Source organism: Jaculus jaculus, chromosome 1 (genome assembly GCF_020740685.1).
Source record: "Jaculus jaculus isolate mJacJac1 chromosome 1, mJacJac1.mat.Y.cur, whole genome shotgun sequence".
In the NCBI taxonomy this organism is placed as follows: domain Eukaryota; kingdom Metazoa; phylum Chordata; class Mammalia; order Rodentia; family Dipodidae; genus Jaculus; species Jaculus jaculus.
The window spans coordinates 260,544,864-260,567,163 of record NC_059102.1 but is presented as its reverse complement, the minus strand read 5'-3'; the positions used below and the strand labels follow the sequence as shown (position 1 = coordinate 260,567,163).

General features: G+C 51.2%; 1 protein-coding gene across 1 annotated transcript; it reads right to left on the bottom strand.

Moving 5' to 3' along the window:
• Window positions 1–380: 380 nt before the first annotated feature.
• Window positions 381–17,576, bottom strand: Klhdc8a (kelch domain containing 8A). The gene is made up of 6 exons (XM_004663545.3): window positions 17,173–17,576; window positions 7,251–7,806; window positions 4,176–4,340; window positions 3,741–3,956; window positions 2,804–2,905; window positions 381–1,487 (listed from the first exon to the last, which is right to left on the bottom strand). The coding sequence occupies exons 2-6, from the start codon at window positions 7,624–7,626 to the stop codon at window positions 1,294–1,296; spliced, it is 1,053 nt and encodes a 350-aa protein (XP_004663602.1). The 5' UTR covers window positions 7,627–7,806; window positions 17,173–17,576; the 3' UTR covers window positions 381–1,293.
• Between the last annotated feature and the right edge of the window lie 4,724 nt (window positions 17,577–22,300).

Genomic DNA, 22,300 nt, shown 5'->3' with positions numbered 1-22,300 from the left:
CCTGTCTCAATAACTAAGGTGGAGAGTCGCTGAAGAAGACATCACGTGTCAGCCTGGTCTTCACACACACACACCGTGCATGCGTATGACGGGCGCTGCCACACATACAGGTACACACACAAAAGGCTGAATGATCCCAACCCTGGTCACACATACACACTGCGTGTAGAATCTGCTGTTTTTCTGGGATTGGGACAGCTGGTGGCTGAGGGAAGGTGGAACTCTTCATTGGGAACAGCCAAGAATAGGCGTCCACTTGGGTCCTATTTAATGTGAGAACACCAGGATAACTGTCTCATGAGGTCTTCTACCTTCCCTTCAGAACAACCCCTAACCCCACCAACCATCTTGCCCCCAGAGGGTACCAGAGACATCGGGAATGGAGATCTCAATCATTGTGCTGCTGTTATTAACCAGAGTGCACCTCGTCCACCCTTTGTGGATTTGGGTGCCACAGTGTAAGGGAGAAGGTCTCACCCAGGGACACACTGGGGGTTGCTGGCACAGAGTGGCCAGGCCTCAGGTGAGAAGAGGGTGACAGAAAGCAAAACGCAGAGGGGAGATATGGCTCAGAGTCAGTTCATCCCACGTTCTCAGTGGTCCAGCAGGGACCCCAAGGGGAAGGGTCCTTCCTGCCAGGGTTGTTGGCATGGCCTGACATGTTGCTGCTCTAGATTCAAGTCTACTTCCTGACGAGTAGATGAGGGCCACAAAAGACCACCCATGGGGAAGGGGTGTCAGTCAAAGGAGAAACAAGGGGCTTGGGACCCCTTATTCTTCATCTTTTTAAATCTTCAAACCCTTAAACTAGCTCAGAGCTGGGAAGGGCCATAGCAGCTCCTCGTCTGGGTGGAAACTGTACCCCAACTCCTAGAGCTGGGGAGGGCCAAGTGGAACTCTCAGGAGCCTGGGGAAGCGGGCATTCCTGTGCCTATGTTTTTTTTTTTTTTTTTTTGTCAAGTTAGAGAGATGACTGGAACTCACTCTGTAGTCCCAAGCTGGCCTCAAATGTACAGCCATCCTCCAGTGCCAGGATTAAAGGCGTGCACATCATACCCACGCCCAGCATTCCCGTGTCTTTCTGTGCCTGAGCACTGAGTGAGAATTCTCTCCAGAGACCAGCTCAGCTGCAGCCAGAGCTGGTGGAGTCATCTGTACTGAGAGTCACTGAGAGGCCCAGAGCTTAACTCCATTGATTCTAACAGGTGTCAGCGTCCTGGGAAGGAGCCCAAAGTGCTTTGCTCTCAAGAGTGGAGTGATGGAGATCAGGCAGAGGTGCTGGGCCCAGGCCAGCTAGGAGTCAGAGACACACAGTGCCTCCACCGCATCGCTCAGACCCTGGCTGACACCCCCGATGGCCAGGAGGCAGTTCTTGAGGACGATGCTGGAGCAGGCACAGCGGGGCGTGGGCATGGCAGGAAGGACCTCCCACTTGTTCTTCCCTGGGTGGAATGCTTCTGCCGTCTCCAGGACAGTGGGTTGGTTTCCTGAAAGCAATAAGGAATCAGGTCTTAGACAGAGAAGCCCAGTCACCCATCCCTATCTCACAGTGACCACTCTATGACCTACAAGGAACAGCCAAGCAACTTCATCGTCTGTGGCTACAGAATGGCTCTGTTCACCATCCTGGGCCAGTGGCTCTTGTTACTTAGCTTCTCTGTCCCACCTTCTCTCTGTTTTTCCATCTCATCAAAAGTAAGCACTCCTAGTTATTTTCAGAAGTTTCTAGAGCACTTCTGTCTCCCTCCTGATTAAAAAAAAAGAAAGAAAGAAAGAAAGAAAAGAAAAGCTTTTCCCATGGGCTAGGTAGATGGCTCAACAGTTAGAGGCACTTGCTTGCAAAGCCAACTAGCCTGGGGTTCAACTCCTTAGTACCCATATAAAGCCAGATGCACAAAGTGGTGCATATATCTGGAGTTTGTTTGCAGTGGTTGATGGCCCTGGCACATCATTTTCTGCCCCCCCCCCCGTCTTTCTCTCTGCCAATAAATAAATTTTTTTTTCAAAAAGCTATTCTTATAGTCCACCTTATAAGTCTTTCATGCCTGAGTAAAATGAGGTGTGTCCCACTGAGTAAATTCAGGATACCTAGAAGTCCCACTGTCTGTATTTCTTTGGCCTAATGTCCTTCCGCTCCACATTCCACTTCAGCATTCTAGCACTCTCTGAGAGGAGGGAGTCACACGTCAAATCCAGAGTATATTGGGACAATTTATTTGATCACATGCTTTCCTATTCCAAGATAGAGCTGGGGTCAAGGGAAAGAGGTGGGTTGCAGAGGACAAAGCTTTCATGACCCCTTTGCCCTCGGTCCCCAGCCATCTCCATCCAGACAGGGACCCAGGCATGTGGACTCAGCACAGGGCTACACAGTTATCAGCATCTCCTTGACTCTTTCTGCAGTTTTCATGTTGCAGAAGAGCCCACCAAGCACATGAGGGAGGCTGGAGAGACAGCCTGGCAGTTAAGGCGCTTACCTAGGAAGCCTTAGGACCCATGTTTGACTCTCCAGTACCCACATAAGCCAGATGCACAAGGTGGTGCATTCATCTGGAGTTTGTTTGCAGTGGTTAGAGGCCCTGGCATGCCCATTCTCTCTCTCCCTCTTAAATACAATAAAATAAAAAGCACATGCGGGTCCCCTATGTGGAAAGGTCAAGTCCAGGCTGCATTGAATTGTTTGGAATAAAGTGGTGAGAGATGGTGTGTAAGAAGTCACTACACTCTGCTGTTCGTACCAAGTACCAAGGAGCCACCGAGCACCAGAGCCACACACATTCCAGCTAGGAAGCTCCATCCTTACCAAGTCCCCCAGCCACTATGACCCGTCCGCTCAGACAGCCAGCCACAAAGTCTGCTCGCCGCTTCTTGAGGAAGAATGAGCGTTCCATCTTGAGCCATCCCCCTGCAGGCCATGGATAACAGCAGGACAGAGACAGGGGATTAGATGTTGGTGGCTTCTAGTAAATGCAGACAAGAGTCCCAAATGGCTTTTACCCTGGGCGATCCCTCCCTTTGGTTCACCCTTATGGCCAGGGGGCAGAGAGTGTCCCTTTCATTGAAGTGGTGTCCTCTGCCACCTCCATCTTCTCTCTGGTGCTGGCTACAGTCTGTTACACATCCTGACCATGAACTCACTGTTCTGCTTCTGTTTTACTTGGGCTCTATGCCAGATAAGAAGCTGGTTAGAGGTAGTGAGTGGAGGAGTCAGGATTCCTCTGCTGATTCTCCATCAGCAAAGGGAGAGGTTCTTTTTTCCCCCAATATGGTCACGCACAGATATTGTAGAAAGGGAAGAAAGGAAGAAAGGGAGAGAGGGAAGAAAGGAAGGGAGTAGGAGGGAAAGGCTGTGATGAAACAACTAGTCATTCCAACCTGGGCCAGTTCACCCCTCAGTAGGCAACCTGGTGGCCCCCCCCTCCTGGGAGGTCACCATATTGATGCCAACCTTAGTGTGGACACCCGATCGGCATAGTGCACTGCAGTCCAGAACCCCTGGACTCAAGTGATCCTCCTGCCTCAGCCTCCTGAGTAGCTGGGACTACACACACACCCCACCACACCCGGCCAGCCAACCATTCCAAAAGGAACCCCGAAACAGAGTCTGATAAGCAGGAAGGGGTGTTCAGACTTGACAGAGGCCTGCTGGCTACATGAGGAAGATGGATGGCGCGGGGAAAGCGGGGATCAGATAGAAGACGGACCACAGGATGCCCTTCACGAGCTGGTGCTCAGCTCACCCTGTTCCATGTCGAACACATCCATGGTCCTCAGGAACTTGGGCTGCCGGTAGAGCCGCCCTTGCCGCAGGCCTCCCAGGCTGTACAAGTGGCTGTCCAGGGTCACGAAGCTGGAGAAGGCTCTCTTACAGGGAATGTTAGGAAACTTGGTCCAGGACCGAGACTCGATGTCAAAGACCTCAAAGGCATTGACCGCATACTTGGACTGTCGTCCCCCTGAAGGTGGCAGCAAGGTGGATAAGAAGAGTTGTCACTGAGGACAGGGTTGACTTTTTCCTTCTGACTGTTGCTCAGTCATTCAGGAGGCTCCCCAAGGGGTGAGGCAGCGTGATTGTTCCCCCAGTGCCAACGAGATGCTCAGCCTGCAGGCACTGCTTCCTGGGGAACTGACCCAAGGGGAAAAAAGAAGGGAACTGAGCGACAGCCCACTCTTACCCAGCACATAGATCTTGGAGCCTCGGAGGAAGGAGGTGGCAGCGTATCTCGGGGTTGGCATGGGTGCTAGTGATACCCACATATCCTTGAGCATGTCATAGTGTTGCAGGTGGTTGTGTGGACGGAGGTCCAGGCCCATCCCACCTGCCGCATACACTCGATAATCTAGAAACAAACAAAAAAAACAGGCCAAAGCCCTGGCTCAGTTCATAGGTACTCAGAGACGGGCCCACCAGTACCCATCACTTCTCATGGGCAGGCCAAATTCCCAGCCGCTGCTCCTTGCGGTGAGTCCCGGCTATGTTGGGGGGGTGGGTGGTACCATTCAAAATTCTTGTGACAGCCTGGGCCTTCCCAAAGCCACAGCAGGCCTGTGGGTCTCAGCCTTCCTCGGTGTCCAGCCCTCGGCGAAGCCTGAAAGCCTGTGCAGGGGCAGAGGACAGTGAAGCCTAGACGGGGACAACCCTCTGCAAGTGTGTCCTTCCACTGTCCTCCTTCCTGAGCAGCCAGAGTTAGGAAAGCCAAGGGGACAGGTTACTGTAATGCTCTCCAGTAGTGACCTGCTCCCCAGATATGAATTCTCCAGATAATAGCAGGGGCTTCTAGACTGTCACCAGCCCTACTGTCCCCATCACTGTGGGATTCTGGGATAGCCCTGGTTCTGTGTGTTATTTCTGTGTGGGAAGGGGGTGGCATTTTCCTTCACAAAGGAAGTGACTTGCAGGATCCAGGGAACACCTGCACTGAATGAGATTAAGGCCAGGGCCAAAAGAGGGTGGGACTTTTTGGGAACTGATCTCTTTCAGAATCTTTGTTCTGGGGGTGCTGGGTGCTGTGAGCAGAGAGGCCCCTCTCTTTCTCCACTGCCGTAGACAGTAGGTGGGTTTTCGGGGACTGCTCTGACATACTGTCCCTAGAGGATGGATTAGGCATTTGTTTCCCCAGGCACCTCCAGCCATGAGTCCTCACAGCCCTCGGCTCTAAGACACCTTTACTCTTTGAGGTCACTACGGCAGTGGTGAATACCGTTTCCCTCTACTCTCTAGTCTTACTGGAAAGGAATCCTAACCCTCGCCCAAGGTTGGGAAAGGGCCTAATGATGAGCAAGTCACCTAGCACAAGCTCTACCCTCCCTTCTGGAAACACCTTCTAGGAACTCTCTGTCTACACCACATTACTGCAGCTCCCATGATCAGCTCTTACCCATCCTTCCGAGCTCACCTGCTGGTTCCTGAGCTGCAATGCAGGGCCCAGAAGATCTGGTTCAGTGACTCCTGTGTGGCAGAACCTCTACCGCATATTTGCCACATGATAACGCATACCAGCTTGATCTATTTCTCCTGATAGACTGGAGGTCCTGAAGAATCTGTTAATCTGTAGTCTCAGATCCTGGTGCAATGTCTGACTTGTAACTGCTTACTATGCTAACTGCTGACCCCATCAGATTGTATAATTATGAGCCACGGGCATGATCATCGCTTACTAGCTATGTAACCTGGATGAGTTAACCTTGCTGGGCCTCACACTGATTCTTTCTGAAATAAGTGTCAAAATACAGCACTTACCTCACTGCATAAATACTTTCAGCACAATTTATTGAGGCTTGGAGTTGGAAAGTACTCATTCTCTCTGTGACCCGTGGATCTCTGGGCCTTCACCTTCCTTTCTTGAGACAAGGTTTCCTTGTGTAGCTTAAGCTCACCTTGAGCTCACAATTCTCCTGCCTCAGCCTCCTGTGCCACTGCATACAGCTGCCCTGGCTCTCTTTTCTACATTTTATTTTGAGACTGACTCTTAACAAAGTTTTCCAGGCTGGCCTTGAACTCACTCTAACCCAGGCATACCTTGAGCTTGCTATTCTCCTACTTGAGCCTCCAGGCTAGATAGAATTACAGGCTCTTGCCACCAGGTCTGGCTTTCCATCCTTCTTACTAACAGGACATGGACACCCCACTGCCTCTTGGGGTTTCTGGGCTAGAACTTCTCTCTGGTCACTTTCACTGGTTAGAAGTCAGGGCTCAGATTTTTTTTTTATCTCTATCTTGGGTTAGGAAGGCATATGATAAAATAAACTTTCCCTAATAAATTCCAGATTTGATGTGACTCCTCCCTCTCAGAGACTGCTGGAATGTTGAAGTGGAATGTGGGGTGGAGGGACACATGTCATTGGGACAAAGAGATACAGACAGTGAGACTTCAAGGTACCCTGAGATTATGATATTGTACATCTCCAAGATCTCTTTCCTTCCCTTCTGGGGCCCCAGGCTGTTCGACAGGCAGCTGGAATGGTTCAGACAGGAAAGGAGGGAAGGTCACCTCACAGCGAAAACCAATGCTTCTTAGGCAAGCGTGCATGAATTGGGGCTCTCCTAAATCTCACTGGACCATTTCTCACAAAACGGTGCTTTAGCAAAAGAGCTCTGTACCTTCTCTGTGCCATGGGCTATATTAGGCCCCAAAGGAATGCCAGTGAAACATGCATGCCTGAGAACTTAGTGAACCTGGATCAGATGCTACAGCAGCCCAGCCCTCAGGAACGTTCTGATCTCCACTTAGCATCTCTGAGACTAGAGGGGGAAGGAGAAAAAGAAGTTCCTGGAATCCGGTCCCAAAGCCCTGGTGAAGATGGTAAAGGATGGAGTGAACACCCTCAGGAACTCAGGTAAGTGTGTGGAGGTGGTGGCACCTGCATCAAGTTTTAGGGGAAGGGGTTTTCCAGTGGGGCAGGTGGTCATTAAGGGGATGCTGGGGTCTGCAGACATACTGCAGATAATCCCATAGCCCACACCCTGACTCTTCCTCTGCAGTGACCTGCTCAGCTTGCTGGAGGAACCTGCTAGAGCAGACTTCTGGCATCAGACGGAATTCCCAGACACTTCACCTCCCCAACCTCCATTTCCCATCTGTAAAGTAAGGGCACTGGGTCTCCAGTTTTAGTTTCTATTGTGAGGACCAAATTCAGAATGGGGAATGTGATAGTGACGCCCTCAGGTCATTCTGCTTTCTATCCGTTTTTTTTTCCCATGACCCTCTGCTTCCTTCTTTATGCCCATCCTTAGCCCTGGCCCCACTTGCCTTTGGCTGTGACGGAAATGCCCATGGCGGCCTCTCGCAGCACACTCCTCTTCTTCCACTTGCCCTCATCGATATTGTACATCTCCACAACCTTCAGGGGTAGTTGATTGGTGCCCACGCCCCCGATCACCATGATCCGTTTCCCTAGGGCGATGGCTGCCACCCCGGCCCGGGCTGTGGGCAGGGCAGGCAGCGAGGTCCACTGGTCTGCCTCCGGGGAGTAGACCTCGAAGCAGTCCATGGGGATGCCATTGTCGTCACAACCCCCGATGGCATAGACCTGTCCCCCGGTCTCCAGTAGGGAGCAGTAGACCCGGCGGCTAGGCAGTGGCGCCAGGCGCTTCCACTGGAAGTCCTTGACATTGGGCACCTCCATGATGGCCCGGGTGGCCCTGCCCGTGCACCCCCGCGAGGTTCCAGTCCCCGAGTCCGCCGGCTACTCCGCGCCGGCCCTCGCGTGCCCTCTCGCTGCCTCCATGTCGCGCGGCGCGCGGGCGCCCGCCGATGTCCGCCGACTTCTCGGGTCTCAGCGGGGCTGCGAGGTCCACGCCTGGTTCTGCGGGAGGAACCGGGCGAATCAAGGGCAGTCACGCGCCGGCGGCCTCCGCAGGCCCGGGTCAACTTTCAGAAAAGGGACACACGGCCGCCCCGTCCCGCCGGGTCCCCGGGAGCGCGCGGGTTCCCCGGCCACCCGGGGGAGAGAGAGGCCGAGCCCGCTGCGCGCGGACGCCGCGCTCGCCCCGCGCCTCCCCGCCCGCCTCCCCGGCAGCCGCGGCCACACGCGCAGAGCGGCGCCGATGTGAGCGGCGGGACCGAGCGCAGCCCCGGGCGGAAGGATGCTCGCCCGCCCGCTCGGCGCACGGCCTCCCCGCGACCGCACACCTGCGCCGGAGCCCGCGCGCGCCCCGCGGCGGACAGCCGTGGCCTCCGCGCAAGGCCAAGGCCGAGGCCCGGCGGCGGCAGGGCAGCGCAGGGCCGGGCTCGGAAGCGCACCGAGTCTCGGGAGAGGAGGGGAGGCGAGGGGAGGGGAGCGGGGCGGGAGCCAGCACTCACCCAGATGACGGGCAAGACTCCCGCCAGTGTGGGGGCGCGCGTTTGCGAGTGTTTGTTTTGCATGAGGAGGCCGAGAGTCCAATTACCCAGTTTGTCTACAGTACACAGACCCAGTTCGTGACGGGCTGGCTTTGCCTTTGGCGGGGGGAGGTGTTCTGAAGACGGGTGAACCTCACGGAAACAAGCGATAAGCGAGCGACACGCACAGATCCCACGGATGCATCCAAACAACCCCCACCTCTGTGCGTAACACACACCCACCCAGGCCTTCCCCGCTCCCCTCCCGCCGTCCACGCTCCACACCATCGACAGAGCTAAAGCGACAAATGTACCGACAGGTGGATCCAGCCAGAGTGCCAATAGACTGGGGCCCAGAGACTCAGACTTGGAAAAGTACAAAGAACAGGGTGCCTTCCAAACTATGGCCCAGTTGCTAATTCTGGAAGTCCTATCTTATCTTCCCCACCCCTTCCCCCATGGCTCTTCCTCTCAGCCAGGTGACATCCTTTAATCCTTACATTGAGTGCACATTAAAGAAGCTTGTAGCCTAGCAACCACCACTTAAGAATTCCCTGAGTCACCTGCAGTTTCCCATCTGCGCTGAGCGCACCAAGCCGAGGCCTTGAGGAGTGCCAAGCTGAAAGGAAGTTCAGTCTGTCCTTTGATTCCTCGCTACCCCATCACTTTCCTAGTCAGACAGTTCTTCCTAGAGTCAAACCTGGATTTTTCTTGCCCCGCGATCTTGCAAAGCACTGGGCCTTGATTTCTCTCTCAAGAAGTGTTTGAAGCCTTTAATCCCAGCACTTGGTAGGCAGAGGTAGGAGAATTGCCTTGAGTTCGAGGCCACTCTGAAACTACATAGTGAATTCCAAGTTAGTCTGGGTTAGAGGGAGACCCTACCTCGAAAAACCACACACACACACACACACACACACACACACACACAGAGTGTTTGATGAGCCTGGTGTAGTGGCACACACCTTTAATCCTAGAGCTCAGGAGGCAGGGGTAGGAGGATCCCTGTTAGTATGAGGCCAATCTGGGACTACAGAATGAGTTCCAGGTCAGCCTGGGCTAGAGTGAGACCCTACCTCAGGAAAAAAAAAAAAAGTGTTTCTCGTGGGCTGAAGGTAAAGCTCCCTGTGAATGATAGAGGGTATTCCAGAGGCCCTGGGTTTACTCCCCAGGACCCAAACAAACAAAAACAGTGGTTAACTTTTTGCTCTGATGGGATGAGGAACAGGGCAGAGAAAGATCATGAGTACTTCCAAAGAATAGATGTAAAGAATTTTTATTAGTGTGCTATTGATGCGTTTATCAAACTTGAAGGTGCTCAGCCCCAGAAAGTCACTCAGTGAGTCTGTTAAGTCACACCGTGCACTTTTTGAGGTTCAGCTTCCGTGTAATACACTTCAGCTTTGCTGAACGCCTATCAGTGTCCCTCGGGATCCTTCCTGCCTTCCTGAACTCTGAGGCCATTATGGGAACGTGGGGTCAGGGTGGGGTGGTGGCAACACACTGCTTCAAACACCAAGCAGCGCCTTAGAGTGGTGGCACACTATGGAGCGCCCATGGGTGAGTTTGGTGGGGCTGGCAGAGTCCAAGAGTGAGGTACACTTTAGGATGACCCAGCATCTCCTCCTGCCCTAGCAATACACAATACTCTCTAGTCAGACAGAGCTCCTGAGCTCCCCCTACAGGCACCCAGCCCGCTCCAGGTGGGGACCACCATCCCCTTGTAGGTCTGCAGTACCCCACAGCACATAAGGTACATTGCCCTGGGTTCTGGAATCAGACGGACCAGGTTTGAATCCCGGCTTGGCTACTCTCTAGCGAGTGTCTATAATCTCCAGCTATCTGTGTTCAGTGTGCCCAGGGGCCAAGACCCAGCTTCAAAAGGTGGGTAGCCCCCAGACCTACACCTTCCCACAGCCCTTCATTTTGGGGCCATCTGACATGGGATCTTTTCTCCCGGCTAAGACTACTTTGCCACAGTGAAGCTGCAGACCAGTTTGGAGGGCAGCTGGTGGCCTTCCCTGGCCGATCACCTCGGTGTTCTTAGGCAGAAGCCTGGTCTGAGTGCAGAAGTGTGTGTGGGGCGGAGGGGGAGGCACGGACAGCAGTGTGGCAAGCCTCCCAAGGTCAGGCTAGAGAAAGGATTAAGGCTCAAGGGCATTTGATGGGACACCGTGGTGGCAATCAGAGGCCCGATCTGCATCTATATAATCTGCGTGTGTGCCGCCAGGGGGAGGAGGCTGGTGTCCCCAGGCTTGGTCAGAGCACTTCAGGAACCCACCCTACTGCCTTGGAGCCTAGAGGGACTAAATGGGTAACTGCTTTATCTGTCTTGGAGTACTTTTGCCCACAGGGTGGGAAAGGGATCATCTTGGTTTTCAAGCTTAGAAGCTTCACAAGTGAGGGAGCCAAGTGCGGTCGCTGTGCACTTCTACCGTGTGCACTGTGCAGGGTGAGCGACGGCAGAAGCAGGGGCGAGCTCTGGGAGACCTCAGCTGCTTTCTTGCGCTGATTAAGGAAGTTGTAGAGGAAATGGGGCTTCTAGTGAAGCCCAAGGGTCAGGTTACAAACAAGAGAGGATTTCCTGGCCATCGGTGCCAGAAACTCCCAACACCAGCATGAGATGAGAGGAGAGCTGGCCCTGGGAGGGACACAGGGCTGAGAGTGCCCTACCCCACGCCTGGCATACCTCGGCGATGCAACCCTGGGCGTGTGTCCATGGGATCTTTTCCTTCCGTGGGAAGGGAGCTGAGAACAGCCCGGAGGAGTCTCCTGGCTTTATCACTCTTGCTCCAGGGGGGGTCACAGTGACAAAGGGGCAGATTCTGGAGTGGACAGCTATGTGTGCACCAAAGTCTGGCCCCCTTGGTTCACAGACACTGCCATTCACCACAGGGGACCCTTCTGAGGTTCCTTGCCCTGGCCCTATTGTGGTCACTACACTTATTTCCCTCCAATCAGCCCAGAACAAGGGAAGCAATGAGGCTTATGACACTTGCCACCTGACTAATGAGTGGGCCATTCCTTAGGGCACTTGTCTGGAAACCTAATCCTGTTTCCTACTGGGTTCTGACCTTTCTAGGGTACTTCTTGTCACCCACAGCTGTCTGGAAGGACTCAAGGGCTCAACTCACATTACAATCTGGCCCTTTCTCTAGAGAGGAAAACATGCCTGTTAATCCCAGGCAGGCTGGCTGGGTGCTGGGTCCAAGAGCGGGCCTCTCCTCCCCATTCGCAGTGCAGGGGGTCCCGTGCAGCCTTCCCAGGGACCCAGACAGAGCTCTGTAAAGCAACAGAGGCTGCAGGCAGGCAGGTGCACAGACGACTCAGACACGGCTCTTTAAAGGCCCATTAGTAAGTTAATATTACCATTCCCAGAGCCAGCAGAATCCTCCATTCTTCTTAATTAAAAAGAGCTCTATGTCCTGGCAGAGCTGAGAGGGGCGCTGAATGATTTACACTCCAGCCCCATAGCTGCCAGCTGGGAAATCAGCAAGGAAGATTGATTGGCAGATGGGCTAGCCTGGTTGGCTGGCTCAGGCTAAGGAGCACACTACACACACACACACACACACACACACACAGAGTCTGGGAGGATGGCTGTCCTGTTGACAAGTACAGAATGAGCAGGGCCACAGCTCCTACAGCAGAAGCTATCACATCAAGGGCCATAAGCCAGGCCAGCTGAGCTGGCCACTCAGAGTTCCTCTTTCAAGAAGAACTGACTTCTCTGGGGGAAAAATGGCTCAGGTCTCAAGGCTATTGTCGCTCAGAAGAGTCACTTCCTAAAGATGCCACTTATTTGGAGGGGTGGGGAGGCATTCATCATTTCTCATCAGCATCAACACCACACTGTAAGTTAGGCTTTTTTTTTTTCTTTTGGTTTTTTGAGGTAGGGTCTCACTCTAGCCCAGGCTGACCTGGAATTCACTATGTAGTCTCAGGGTGGCCTCGAACTCACAGTGATCCTCCCACCTCTGCCTCCTGAGTGCTGGGATTAAAGGCATGCGCCACCATGCCTGGCTTTAGGTTGGGCTTTTATTTGCTCACCACTACTTACTTTAAGAGGAGGCTTTCTGGCTGGAGAGATGGCTTAGCGGTTAAAGCATTTGCTCGCAAAGCTTAAGGACTCAGGTTCGATTCTCCAGGACCCACATAAGCCAGATGCACAAGGTGGCACATGTATCTGGAATTCTTTTGTAACCAGTGGAAACCCTGGTGCACCCATTCTCTCTCTCTCCTCTCTCCCCCTCCCTATTTGTCTCTCAAATAAACAAGTAAATAAAATTTATAAAAGAAGAGGAGGCTTTCCCATGGCTTGACTCTCTTTCCTCACCTCCCTTCTAGCACCAGCGTTTATTGGACTTTGACATCCATTGTGACCCATGGCTCAGTGGGGCCAGTAAGGGAGTGACAGGGGCCACCGTTTGAACTGATGTGAGATGACACTCAGCTTGAGGTCCTTAGGGAGCCAGGAAATGAAAGTGACCACTCTCTGTGGTGCCTGCCGCCTTCTGCCTCTCCAAGCCAGGGTCTTGGGGAAACTTGCTCCTGACCTCATGCCTTTGGTTCCCCTAAATAACCCACCATCCTCCACGGCCGCAGGGAGGCAGGTGGAACAAACTGCCTCTTCACTGGGTGGGCTTATGTGGAGGAAGAGGTGGCTTTTGTTCTTTTCTTACCTCCTCCCTTCACAACGTGTGCGCGCACACACACTTCTCACTACCCCTTTCCTCCCAGAGGCTTTAAAGAAAGGATAGGACAGAGGCATGATCTGGGAGGGCTGGGCCTAGTGAGCATGTCCTGCTTTAATCCACGGGGGCGAGGGGGGCGGGCAGGCAATCTGCCGCAGCAGCAGTACTGTCATCTGGAATGCTGACCTGTGTTCCCTCCATGCTACAGACAGAGGAGGAGGAGGAGGGGACACAGGATGAGCTGGCTGCAAGTGGGCTGTGCGTTGTCTAAGAATAGATGGGAGTCCAGAAAGGTGAGCGCTGGCCAGGCTGTGGGTGGGTCATAGGGTTTGTCTCTCCTTATTAGTAGGTGTTCTCAGACCAGGCAGGCATGCAGCTGGAGGGTCTGAGGGGCCCCTGGGAACCTGCGCCGCTTCCCTGCTGAGGAGAAAGTAGAAGGGCCTGAGCTTGTCATCAGGAGAATGTGACTTTCTGCTCAGAGCCTTCCTCTGGATGTCACTAGGCATCAGAGCAGCCCCTATTCATATTTTGACCTAATGGCTGCCGTCCCAGCAGAAGCTACCATCAGGGATACTTTGTGCCCTTTGTTCCCTCAAGGTTATGGTCCAGATAATTTCTTTCCCCGGATACCACCCCTGCTCTACAGTCCCAGGCTCAGTGATGTTCTGTAAGGTTGCTTTACCACAGGTTCCCCCAGACCACAGGCACTGTAATGCCTCAGCACAGGGTCAGCTAACAAGGACTCTGGGCCAGCCAGGACCATTGGCTGGTTTTGCATGGCTGTCATCTGAGAGCAGCCTTTACCTTTTTAAAATGTGTAGCTGTGTGTATGCGTGTGCAAGTGTGTGTGTGTGAGTATAGAATCCAGAGAACAACCCCAGGAGTTCTGTCCACTTCCTTTGAGAGAGTAAGTCACCAGTTAGGCTGGACTGGCCAGGCCTGAGTGCTGCTTTACGTATTCTGCCATCTCCTGCCCCCAGGACCCGGATCCCAGGCACACTTCACCATAGCCAGCATGTAAGTAGGTTGTGGGAATTGAACTCCGGTCCTCATGCTTAAAAGGCAAGCACTTTACTAACTGAGCAATTTCCCCACAGGCATAAAATCTTTCCTACTGGCCCTTTACAGACCTTCCCCTCGCCTTCACTATTTGAGGGGAATAAGAAGGAGGTCACCTTTTTCTTGACAATTTGGAAGTTGGCATAGCACTATCCAGTGGAACAGCAGGGAATTTACATTGTTGGACACTTACACTTTTTATAACGATTTTGAGAGGGAGAAGCACAAATAGCTCCATTTCCATTATGGAAGCGTGGGAGGGCCACTAGACCCTTGCGCTGACTCTGTCAGCTCCCCGGAAGAGGACCTGGGCTGGAAGAGCCGCTTGTGAGTAGGGCGTGTGCTTAGCATGCACGAGACCTTGGGTTTGATCTCGGAGCACAAAAAGGAAAAAACAAAAGCCTCCTGGATTTTAAGATGGAAAGGAGTGGGGACTGCAGGCAACAAGTCAGTAACAGGGACAAAAGTGACAATTCTGCATTCCCTCCCTGCCTATCTTTTTATCTTTTACCCATTTGTCCCATTACGTATTAGTTTTGCTTTGTGCAGATTCAATTTATATTTGAATAGGAAAATCCCAGAACAGTTCCATTATAGCATTCAGGTGGTAATTACAAGTTCATTCCTCTTTAAATATTAAGGCACTTCCACTCATCGCTGGGGTGGCAGAATGCTTGGGATGTGTGAAGGTTTCATTGAGCTGCTTACAGCTAGCCGTCAGCAGAGGGCAGAGAGGTGTCTGCAAGATCTGTGCTGGGGCAGAGGGGGTGTGTAAGAGCCTAGCACCGACTCAGACTCAGAACTCAGGTCCAAAGCAACAATGCTTGTGAGAAACTGGAAGGTGGCCAGTGAGGTGGAAGCTGCCAGGATAAGGGAGCAGCAGATCGCGTAAGTCTCAAAGCTGGGTCCCCGTCTGTCTCACCATCTTTCCGAAATGAAGCCCCATGCCTGGCATTCTGCAGAGAATCAAGAAATATTTGTTGCGTGAATGCCTGTGGAACTGAATGGAGTCAACTAATCAGTTGTGAGGAGATCATCCCATTTCTGATATGAGTCAAGTGTTGCTCTCTGGTCCTTGTCTTCAAGATGTGAGGAGCCCAAAGAGCAGCCCATCCTCCAAGCCATGCTCAGTGCCTGGGGGGAGCCCATGAGCTGATGACCCGTGACCTTTCCATTTCCCATCCTCATCTTTAGTTGTGTGTTCTCAGCCGCACACTCATCCCTGCTTGTGGGCACCCTTTATTGCTTAGCCTGAATGTCACCTTCCCCAGGCTGGCATGATTTCTATAGTAACCTTTCTCATGTTTCTATAGAATGTTCTCCCTGCCTGAGATAAGCCTGTTATGATAATAGCTGACGTGGCCTCTCATGTTAATAACTATTATTGATATTCAGAATACCATGCCATTTTTTTAAATGTGTGGATGTGGAAGTGTGTAGTGTGTGTGTGCACGTGGAGGTGTGTAGGTGTGTGTTGGTGCACCTGTGGAAGTCAGAGGACAACCTCAGATTTTGTCTTCCTTTTCTTCCACCTTCTTTTTTTTAAGAATTTTTGTTTATTGAGTGAGTGAGTGTAGGTGCACCAGGACCTCTTGCTACTGCAGATGAACTCCAGATGTACAGGCGACTTTGTGTATGTGGCTTTACATGGATACTAGGTAATCAAATCTGGATGAGCAGGCTTTGCAAGAAAGCATCTTTAACTACTGAGCCATCTTCCCAGCCTTCCCTTCTTTTCTTTATTCTTAAGTTTTTTGTTTATTTTTACTTATTTATTTATTTGAAAGTGACAGACACAGAGAGAGAGAGAGAGAGAGAGAGGCATATATATATATATAGACAGAGAGAGAGAATGGGCACGCCAGGGCTTCCAGCCATTGCAAACGAACTCCAGACACGTGCGTCCCCTTGTGCATCTGGCTAACGTGGGTTCTGGGCAATTGAGCCTTGAACTGTGGTCCTTTGACTTCACAGGCAAGCATTTAACCACTAAGCCATCTCTCCAGCCCCTTCTTTTCTTTTTGAAGCAGGGTCTCTCTTGTTTGGTCACCATGCATACCCCATTCTAGCTGGCTCACAAGCTTCTAGGTTCTCCTCACTCTGCCTCCCACTGGTGTAGGTGTGTTAGTGAGGTAGGTGAGCCCGTACGGCCAAAGCTGCTCTGTGCAGAGACGTGCGCACCACTTTGCATCCAGCTTTATGTGGACTGAGGAAACGAACTTGAGCCACTAGTCTTGTCAACAAGCACCTTTAACCACTGAGCAATCTCCTCAGCCCCTGCCACATTCTTTACATAGTCTACATAAGTTCAAATTCACAAGAAACCCAGGAATACTAATGACAATTCTTGATAAGTATGTGCTGCTTAATATGATAAACTGACCTAAGAGTTTTTATTCATTTATTTATTTTATTTACTTTTTCAAGGGAGGGGTTCACTCTAGCCCAGGCTAACCTGAAATTTACTGTGTAGTCTCAGGGTGGCCTCAAACAGCGATCCTCTTACCTCTGCCTCCTGAGCGCTGGGATTAAAGGTGTGCGCCACCATGCCTGGCTTTGACCTAAGTTTTGTGTATGTGTGATTTAGCCTGGGAGGCAGGCACTACTATTACTGCCATCTTACAGATGGAAAAACTGAGTCTTAGGGAGGGCAAATAGCTTATCCAAGGTCATACAGACAGAATGGAAGTTCTGGTCCGTATGTGGATATTCCACCCTTCTTATGAGATGTGAGGCATTTAAAGCAGAAACCATGCGATGGATTTGTCATTCTTATCAAGCACAGCCCCTCAGAGCCTAGCCCAGCACCTGTGCATAGTAGATCATTCAAAAGCTAAACTGACTGGACCAGAAGCCGGAAGTTCAAATATTAGCTGTGTGCTGGTAAGTCTGCACAGTGACCTTTAACTGTAAGCCAGAGAGGCCTGTTGAAGAGGAAAGGTCCTCCAAAGCCCCCTACTCCTCCCTGCCTCATGTCAGTGGTCTATCCTGGGTCCTCCCTCCCCTCATTAGCACCGCTGCCAGTCCACCAACCCCCCCAACAGCAGGCACTGAGCATGCCAGGGCATGCCTCTGCGTAGATGGATTGATAGACAGCTTACCTGACCAGGGAGCCAGGAACATCCGGAGACCATCTGCGGAAGATCAAGGAGGGGAGGGGTTGCAGAGGGAGTGTGGGCTGGCTCAGAATCTTGTCCCCAGGGCAGTGTGGGCAGGATTCCCAAGGCTTCCTCCACCAAGGACCAGTCTACGGCTACAGCCTCTGCCTTATGAACTGGAAAGTAGCCAGGGCCTGTGGAGGGGTCCATGGTCAGCCCCACTCCACATGCCTGCAGCCTGGGGGCCCCGGGATCACGGAGCTGTGGAAGAAGGGTGACCTCGGTGTGCGGAAGGCAGAAAGACCTCGCAGCCCCAGCTTCCCGAAGCCTCTCTCTGAGCTTCTCCTGCCAAAGCCCGCTCTGTGCAGAGAGACTGAGGGGGCGGATGCGCTCACACAGACAGTAACTGCCATGGAAACTAACCAACAAAAAGACTAGGGAGCAGGAATCCCTGGCAGATGTGAGAGAATGCCGGGAAGAGAGAAAGGGGCTGTCCTTGGCAAGGCTGCCAGTGGCGCCAGTGGCAAATGTCTTCCTCAGTCCTAATCCCGTTAACTGGACTTCTCCTCTCTTAGTGAGTCTGTGTGCAAAGAGCAGAGACGTGGATTAAATTTTTATGCCAGGGTCCCCAAGAGTCCCCCTGGATCTTTATCTTTCTGTGTACAGATGTGACATTAGTGGTCAAGTGGGAAGGCTGAGACTCATCCCGCAATGTGGTGGAGTTCACCCGGTCAAGCTAAATCTTTGCCCAGGTTCAGGGCTTAGCAGGGAGCCCTCAGATGAAACGGCTAGAGCTCTGCCAGCTGAGCAACAGGCCGCTCCTTGAGCTCAACCTCTCCTATTAGAGAAGCTAGTGTACCTGCCAACAGTTTCAGCAGGTGGCCGCAGGCTGATATGGATGTAGGAGCTTCTTAAGAGATTTAGCTTTGTTTAGGGGTGGGGATTTTTCTCGTAGAGCCGCCAATCTCAGGAGAAGGTGGTGTCAGGGGAAGATGGTAAACAACACGCCAGCATTCCCACTGTAACTACCGAACTGCTTGGCTGTGGCCAAGGGTCTTCCTCTGTAAAAGGAGATGAGGAGGCCAGGGAGAAGATTAAATGAAAGGATGTGGGCTTCAGTCCTTAGGACAGGAACTGCCTCAGCATTTTTATGGCTGTTGTCATTAATCCTCCCGGCTGTCCATTTCCTCAGCTGTAAAACTGAGCTGGTAGTAATACAAGTCTCTCATGGGGACTGAACATGAGGATTCATTATGCAGTTATACTTGATGGGGTGGTGGGCACCGGGTGTCTGCTTGTCAAAACCATCACACTTTGCATTTATTGTATGTAAATTATCCCATTTTTCCCGCTGGTGCTGCAGGTGGAGCACAGGCCTTTGGAGAGTTAGGCATGCCCTCCACTGCAAGACTATATACCCCAGCCCTACATCCCAATGTTTGAAAGTATGAGTTTCTATAACCATGTAAATCAGTCCTACAACCTAGGAGATATTCATTCCATTCTTCTAAAAAATATTTTATTTATGTACTTGTAAGCAGAGAGATACAGAAAGGGAAAGAGTGAGCGAGAGAGAGAAAGGGAAGGAGGGAGAGAATGTGCACGCTAAGGCCTCTAGCCACTGCAAAGGAACTCCAGATGCATGTGTCACTTTTTGCATCTGGCTTTAAGTGGGTACTGGGGAATCGAACTCCCATCATTAGACTTTGCAGGCAAGTGCCTTAGCTGCTGGGTCATCTCTCCAGCCCTCATTCCATTCTTATTCTCTGGTCTTCTGCCTAGGAAGAGAAAGAGATAGCCAAATCTAGAAGCAAAGAGGAACACTGCACAAAGAAGAGGTATTTATTCTCAGGGCATGTTGATTCGTCGAGCAATGGGGCCACTTGTAGAGATTCAGGTATTCTGGATGTTTCCTGAGACCTGCACGTCAGCCTCTCTTGCCACGGCCGGTGTGATTGAGTTGCCCTAGTGAACCCAGCTCCCCTTTTAGTGAAGTGCATCCTAATTGCTGCTTCTGTTCCAGAAGCCTCTCCCTCACTCTTTGGTCTCCACCCCACTATTCCTTTGTCTCCCAGACTTCCTGCTGAGCTGTACTTTGGTGTGGTGATCTTTGACCACTGGCTGTCATTCCTAATGAAGCATTGGTTTAGAGAGAAAGCCCCCCATCAGAACAATCCCAAGATGAACTGTGTGACATACAATAGAAATGGCAGAAAGAGACTACTGCAGCCTAGGTGTGTGCATGTGTGTGTGTGTGTGTGTGTGTGTGTGTGTGTGTGTGTGTGTGTGTAGACTGGAGGCTGGAGAATGGAATGTAAGAAAGAATCAAGTGAACATGATCCCTGGAGACCAACAGTAGACCACGAGCTTGCCTCAACAACAACTACTCGGCTGATAGAGATTGGAGCCTTGCTGCCAAGTGCTCCAAATCCAGGGAAAGCGTATTGTTTACTGTTTGTCTCTGCTTGTCCTATGGGGTGATGGCCATGTGATTCATAATCCATATCTGAGAGTAATTTAAATTAAAAAATATTTTATTCGTATTTGTTTGAAAGAGGGAGGGGGAAGAGACAGAGAGAGAATGGACACACCAGGATCTCCAGCCACTGGAAACGAGCTCCAGATGCATTCGCCACTTTGTGCATCTGGCTTACATGGCTCCTTGGGAATTGAACCTGGATCCACTAAGGCACTTCTCCAGCCCAATTTAATTTTTTTATTTATATGTGTGCATGTGTAGGATGTGTGTGTATGGGCGTTCATATCCTACAGAATGCATGTGGAGGTCAGAGGACAACCTCAGTGTGTTTCTCCTCTCCTTTCATCTTCTGAGAGGTCTCTGTTGTCTGTGAGCCCAGATTCTCCTGGCTCTGCCCCACTTGGGATTACAAATGTGTTGTCACTTTGGGTACAGTTATGTGTGGGCACTGTGTAGGATCAAACTCAGGTCTGTAGGCCTGCCACCAAGTACCTTTAATTGCTGAGCCATCTCCCCAGCCCCTGAGAATAATTTTGAAGTCACTTTGGAATCCATTCTTAAAAAAACAATCTTTGGGGCATGTTAGATTTTTTTTTCCTGTTTCATTTAGGATATCAATATTGAGTAAGGGGAATTAGGGTTGTAGCTCAGTGGCAGGGCTTTTTACTAGCATATACAAAGCCCTGTGTTTGAACTCCAGCACTGGAGAGAAAAAGAATAAAAAAAGAAAAGGAAAAGAAGATGGAGTGATGCAAAGGTGAGGGTGAAGACATTTCGAATATGACATCTTTTCAAGATTCTTTCCTTCCGCCCTCCAAAAGGTTCATACCTAGGGACAGGGAAGAGAGGGGATGAGCTGAGATTGAGACACTAAGATAACAGCAGTCTCAAATCACAGCTCCGATATGAAATGCTGGGGATGAGCTCTAACTCCTGGCCCAGAACCCTTATGGCGCTGAAAATAGCAATGGCTCTTTTGACGGTGGTCTGGTATTTGGTGACAAAACAAAATTGATTCTAGCTGACACTAGCAGTCTGGGGGCCAGACGGAAAAGCAAACAAAGGAAGGTGGCCTGCTGTCCCCTGGAATCCCAGGCACAGCCGAGTCACCAAGCTGGGCTCTTCTGCAGGGCTCAGGATTGATCCACACAGATATCCAAGGCTTTTCTCTACTCCACTCTTCCCTCCCCACCCAAAAAACAAGAGGCCTGAGCCGAAATAGGAAAAAAGTGTTGGAGCTGACATCCTGCCCAATTTAAGCTGCGCTCACAGAGGAGGCCAGAGAAGGGAGGGGGGCGCGGAAATCAAGTAAGTAAATGTCAGCCCTGCAGTTGGGCAGAAGCCATTAGCCAGGCAGAGCATCCTATTAAAAGCCATTGAATCAGAGCAGTGAAAGAGGGGCCCAAACATGAGAGGGCTCCACGGGGAAGGACAGCTTAAGTGCAGCCAGGCAGCGATCAATAGAGGATTATTGTAAGATGTGCAAATGGCAGGAGCTAACCTCTGCCTTCCACGTGACAAGGCACTCGGTTGATCCAGACACCCTTCATAGAGTGCCCAGCTCCCCCAGATCCTGTCTCAGGGATCTGGGCTATCTCCAGGGCTAATTTGGAAGAGATTTCTCTCCTTCCTGCCTGAACCAATAAACAAAGGGCCATCTCTCAACCACTCTAGGATGCATCAGAACTCACAAAGAAGGGAGCAGACTCCCTGGAAAACAGTGCTGGGGAGAGCTCATTTTTCTGCTTTTCAATACAAACCTACTGAGACAGATGCTGACATATATCTGATTGACTGTGCGAGCCAGAAAAGCAAAGCTGGGTCACATGAACACATTTTCATTTAAAGCTATAATGATTATTTTATTTTGTAAGTGATGACTGGCGAGGCTGTCTTTTTCTTTCCCTTTTTAATAAACTCTCATTTTCTTGTCCAGAGAAGGACAGATTAACGGTCCCTGTTTTCTCTCCTAAATTTAGGAAGATTTCAGATTAAGACTCTTAAAAGCCATATAATGTACCTGAGAGTCCCCATGTGCCCCTGATCCTGGGATTAGGGGAATCTAGTCTGGAAATGAAAGCCCAAGTCGCTCTGATTTAGGACAATGGAGGCTCAAGGGCAGATAAGGCATAGATATACATTTTCAGAAAGTATTTCAAGACAGGAGTTCCATGTTTGCAGATGAGGATGTAGTTGAGAATGCTGGTATGATTGCCAGGTAAGATACAGGATGCTCAGTTAAGGTTGGATATTTAGGATATGCTAAAGAAAACTGATTTATTAGCTGGGTGTGGTGGTTCACACCTTTAATCTCAGCACCTGCAAGGCAGAGTGAGGTAGGAGGATTGCTGTGAGTTTGAGGCCAGCCTGGGCCACGGAGCAGGTCCCAGGTCAGCCCAGGCTACAGCAAGACATCAACACAATAATTTAGTGACTGAAATTCTGATTTAAGTAGGTGTTCTATATTTTTATTTACTAAATCTATCAATCCTGTCACAGGAGGAAATTACTCTTGCCGTACATCAAGTCCCTGCAATATTCCCAAGGCTCAAATGTGACATCTGTAATTCCTGTAAGTGCCTCTGTAAAGTGAGCAGAAGTGTGCCCACTTTACAGTTGACAAAAGAAGATTATAAGGGTGAAGCAGCCTGA